Raw genomic sequence first — 4,429 nt, 5'->3', positions numbered from 1 at the left:
GCGGACACACCCGCTATTAGTGGACATGTTTGAGTGGCATGTGACGCCATTGAAGAAGCGCCATGGCCTTGACATTTCAAATGACAATGCGACCTCGATTTTTAACATGTCAATAACATGAAATCTCATCTTTACGAATTGTTTAAGTTTTTCATAGAAACGATTATTTTAAGAACTTTGGGACGTATTTCAATGAGTGCACTCAAAACCTCCAATCTACGTATTCGCGTTTCTTTTGGAGTTAAGTATATATATAAAAATTTTTTTTTTACCAAGGGATCATTTATATGTACCATCCCACAGACAGGATATCACATGCCATGGCCTTTTATATACCAGTCATGGCGCACTGGCTGGAACAATCCCGCCGATGGGGATCGATCCTAGACCGACCGCGCATTAAAAAAACCCACCACATTTTTAGGTCTAAGTAATGAATAGAAATAACATATTATAGTCTTCATAAATGTTACGTATATCGAACATACCGCCCTCTTCCTCTACCCCTAGAGCGTTACGTGATTATTAACACCCCCTTACATGTAACGCGTATGCCAACCGCTGGTCACTGTCAAAATTTCAAGGCAAATCCCCCACCGTCCCCTGGAAAGGTATTGTACCAAACCTCTATGGATATAAATATATTTTAGAGGTATGAGACGACCCCTCAATCAAGACAGTTAAATTTGTTCAAAATCACGTGAGAAGCTCAGCGCCTGCGCAAATCGCGTAAATTCCCAGTTCTACTAGCGTCCCGCTAATTGAAGAAAAACAAGCTGGCCATTGGGTTTGCAGTTGACCTAGATAATGTAGATAAGCGAGCATTGCGAAACTATGGCGATGTGGTGGGCCTTTTATGTACCAAACAGAACTGGATCATCTATTCTAAATGGTTAAATAATAAAAATATTCCAGACACTGCAGCTTTAAGGAGATGCGATAGCTAGATTTGGTTTTCATTTTTAGACAAATAAGTTCCTTAAATCCGTGACAGTATGCCTTTAAAACATTACTTTTTCTCGCACACTCCGTGTCTGTGTGCACTACACGTGTCGTCATCCCACTCCCCGTGTTCGCTGACAGCCAGGCAGTGTTGACCAGCCAGGTCGTCCGGCTCGTTGGAAGCCCACGGCTGATACTGTAACAGATCTCCTCTGTCAGTCCACGTCCAGTGTCCTTCCGCTAGCATATCACTGCCTCCTATCCAGAGTTGCGACTCCTTAACTATGAAGGGGAAAAAAAGAGTTGAAGTATGCTTTGTTTAACGACACCACTAGAGCACATTGATCTATTAAACTTCGGCTATTGAGTGTTAAACATTTGGTAATCTACTAGACCGAGTTCCACAAATCTGCTAGCCCGACTCCCGACGCTAGTGCTTTTTAACACAGGGCTAGTGACAAATGAAAATCCGGTAGCCCGATGGGTTAGTGGGTTTAAAAAAAAAAATTAAATGACTAAGAGTATATTGATTTATTAATCATCGGCTATTAATAATTTTAACATATAGTCTTAGAGAGGAAACCCACTATCTTGTAATACTAGTAAGGGATATTTCGTATGCACCACCCCACAGACAGGCTAGCACGTACCACGGACTTTGATATACCAGTCGTGGTGCACTGACTGGGACAAGAAATAACCCAATGGGTCCACCGACGGGGCTCGAACATATATCGACCGATCATCAAGCATGCGCTTTACCACTGTGAGTAGTAGGTGCGTCACTTGAGAATTATGTATGCAAATGAGCTAGGTCACCTACTACTACTGTGCTACGTTCCGCCCCACCTTTATTGCTATTGTCACAGTGCAACATTGATAGCTATATTCAAATGCAATTTATAGATTTAGCTGTATATGTATGATTCAATTAATTGTTATTCTGTCACCTGTCATCCATGCAATAACATAGCATTTAGTTAATTAGTGGCTAGCAATCAGCCCAATTAGTGTGAAACTAAACTGCAGCAATCAAGGACTCTGTGGATTTTAATTGGTGCCCCCAGCTTAACAGCTAAGAGCTATAGGTTCCATAGTACAAAAGAAGAGAGTTCCGTGTCAAAGTTCGATGTGCACCATCAAATATTTACGGAGCAAAAGCAGCTGTGGGTGTGATTGGTAGTAATATGTGACATTGATTATTTGTGCAAATACTATTATCCATTGACAGTAAATAAATACACTTTTATTTGTTATACAGTTGTTATGCAGTATATACCAGAGGTTGAAACTAATGCGGGGTACCCCCAAAAATGGAACTGCAATTTTCAGCAAAAATGACAGTTGCTATTAAAAACATTAATTAAATCTCTTAAATGATACGTGACCCCTCATTTTCTTGAAGGTAGATTAGATGTGAGGTGCCACACTTTCTATTGCTGTACTTCCTGAGTGTGTTGAAACGTTGCTTATATCAGTTTTATTAGTAAACGTTAACATTATCGGCAATAGGAATTGATTTGGTCTATTAGAACCTATAACCCATGGCAATTACGTGTCAACAAATATATGTATCTTATAACGATTGTTTTTTTTCTTCTATACTTGAACGAGAGACCCAGGGAGTGCAGCTCTGCTGTCCGTAACCTTGAGGTTTTCAGTCGCAATGTCAACTCTATCGGGAGACATGTGTGTCATTTACCCAAGACCTGAGACTTATATTATCTGTATTACTACGTTTCACGTTGGAAAAGAAATTACAACCTACATGCCTACAACTTGTGACTTCTGTGATTTATTTAACATTCCGGTAAAAGAACACTAGAAAAAACCAACTCAGTGTTACTATGAAGGAAGGAAGGAAATGTTTTATTTAACGACGCACTCAACACATTTTATTTACGGTTATATGGCGTCAGACATATGGTTAAGGACCACACAGCTTGAGAGAGGAAACTCGCTGTCGCCACTTCATGGGCTACTCTTTTCGATTAGCAGCAAGGGATCTTTTATATGCATCATCCCACAGACAGGGTAGCACATACCACAGCCTTTGATATATAGTCATGGTGGACTGGCTGGAAGGAGAAATAGCCCAATGGGCCCACCGACGGGGATCGATCCAACACCGACCGCGCATCAAGCGAGCGCTGTACTACTGGGCTACCCCCCCCCCCCCCCCATGACAGGTAGAAATGCATGCTGGTAAAAATCCCATCTTTTTCCCCGCCAAATTAACCACACCCTGGGCATTCTATGTCGACATTTCGAAGAACACACACGTTCAAGAATAGTTGTGTAAAATTATTAACCGACTGCAAAGTCGTTATATTGATAAAGTCGTTATATTGATAAAGTCGTTATACTGATACCTAAAGTTATCACTCCTAGACTGCTGTGGGTTCAGCGTAAGCTGAAGCCAGATGTTCTGGGGGGTTTTCCTGAAGGCAACGGAATAAATTCTGTAGGACCCACATAGAAGTTTTTGGATTTTTATTTCACTTCCACCGAGTAAGGGTTACAATATAGTCTGTGAAAAATACAATAAGATCGAGAGTATCACGTGACTACTAGTTTTAGGAAGTGCTGTCCCTTGACAACTACAGTGTAAAAATAAAATCAACACTGGTTGATCAGGCCTCAGACCACAATTAATTACGCTGTATGTTTCTATACAGCCTCAGTGGCTATAGCATGTTTATTAATATCAGCAGACCCATGGATTTTTGTATGCACCTTTGCCTGCCTGAGGGACAAATACCCTGAAAAGGAGAACCCCTGTTGTCCAGCTCTTTCTCCCAGGATATTGGTTTAAACAAACACACCCACTAAACCCGGAGTGCACCCATTTTACACAAAAATCACTACTTTTGCATGGACCAGAATTACCACATACAGTCTTCAATGTCAGCAAGTTACATGTTTACAAACTACATGCTCTCTCCTGTCAACTACAGTCAAATAGTTGCCACTTCATTTCCGGATGGGAAGATAACTGTTATCTGAACTCACCACGGCCTTTGATATATCAGTCGGGGCGGGACGTGGGCCAGTGGTAAAGCGCTAGCTTGATACGCGGTCGGTCTAGGATCGATCCCTGTCGGATGACCCATTGCGCTATTTTCCGCTATTTCTCCAACCAGTGCGCCACGACTTGTGTATTAAAGCCGTGGTATGTGCCATCCTGTCTGTGGGATGGGTTTCCTCTCTAAGACTATATGTCAAATGTTACCAAATGTTTGACATCCAATAATCGATGCTTAATAAATCGATGTGCTCTAGTGGTGCCGTTAAAGAAAACAAACTTCAACTTTGATATACCAGTCGTGCGGCTATGGTGGGACAGTTAAAAACCACTGAGTCCAGCGAGGGGATTCGATCATTCGATCAAAGTATCTCGGGCGGACGCTCTACCGACTGAGCTAAATACTGCCCTGTTTGAGGACAAGGACAAGTTTGTTGAAGACAAACCCACCACCATTCAGCG

The 4,429-nt window shown here is 41.7% G+C and overlaps 1 protein-coding gene across 1 annotated transcript in view; it reads right to left on the bottom strand.

Moving 5' to 3' along the window:
* Positions 1-939: 939 nt before the first annotated feature.
* The window catches only part of LOC121385534 (galactose-specific lectin nattectin-like), a 20,944-nt gene continuing 17,454 nt past the window's right edge, over positions 940-4,429 (bottom strand). The window contains exon 4 of the mRNA XM_041516242.1: positions 940-1,224. Within this exon, the coding sequence (XP_041372176.1) occupies positions 1,010-1,224 (215 nt within the window). The 3' untranslated portion in view covers positions 940-1,009. The remainder of the gene's footprint in view (positions 1,225-4,429) is intronic.

The sequence above is a fragment of the Gigantopelta aegis genome, chromosome 11 (genome assembly GCF_016097555.1).
Source record: "Gigantopelta aegis isolate Gae_Host chromosome 11, Gae_host_genome, whole genome shotgun sequence".
NCBI lineage: Eukaryota > Metazoa > Mollusca > Gastropoda > Neomphalida > Peltospiridae > Gigantopelta > Gigantopelta aegis.
This window is presented reverse-complemented; position numbering and strand designations above follow the sequence as displayed.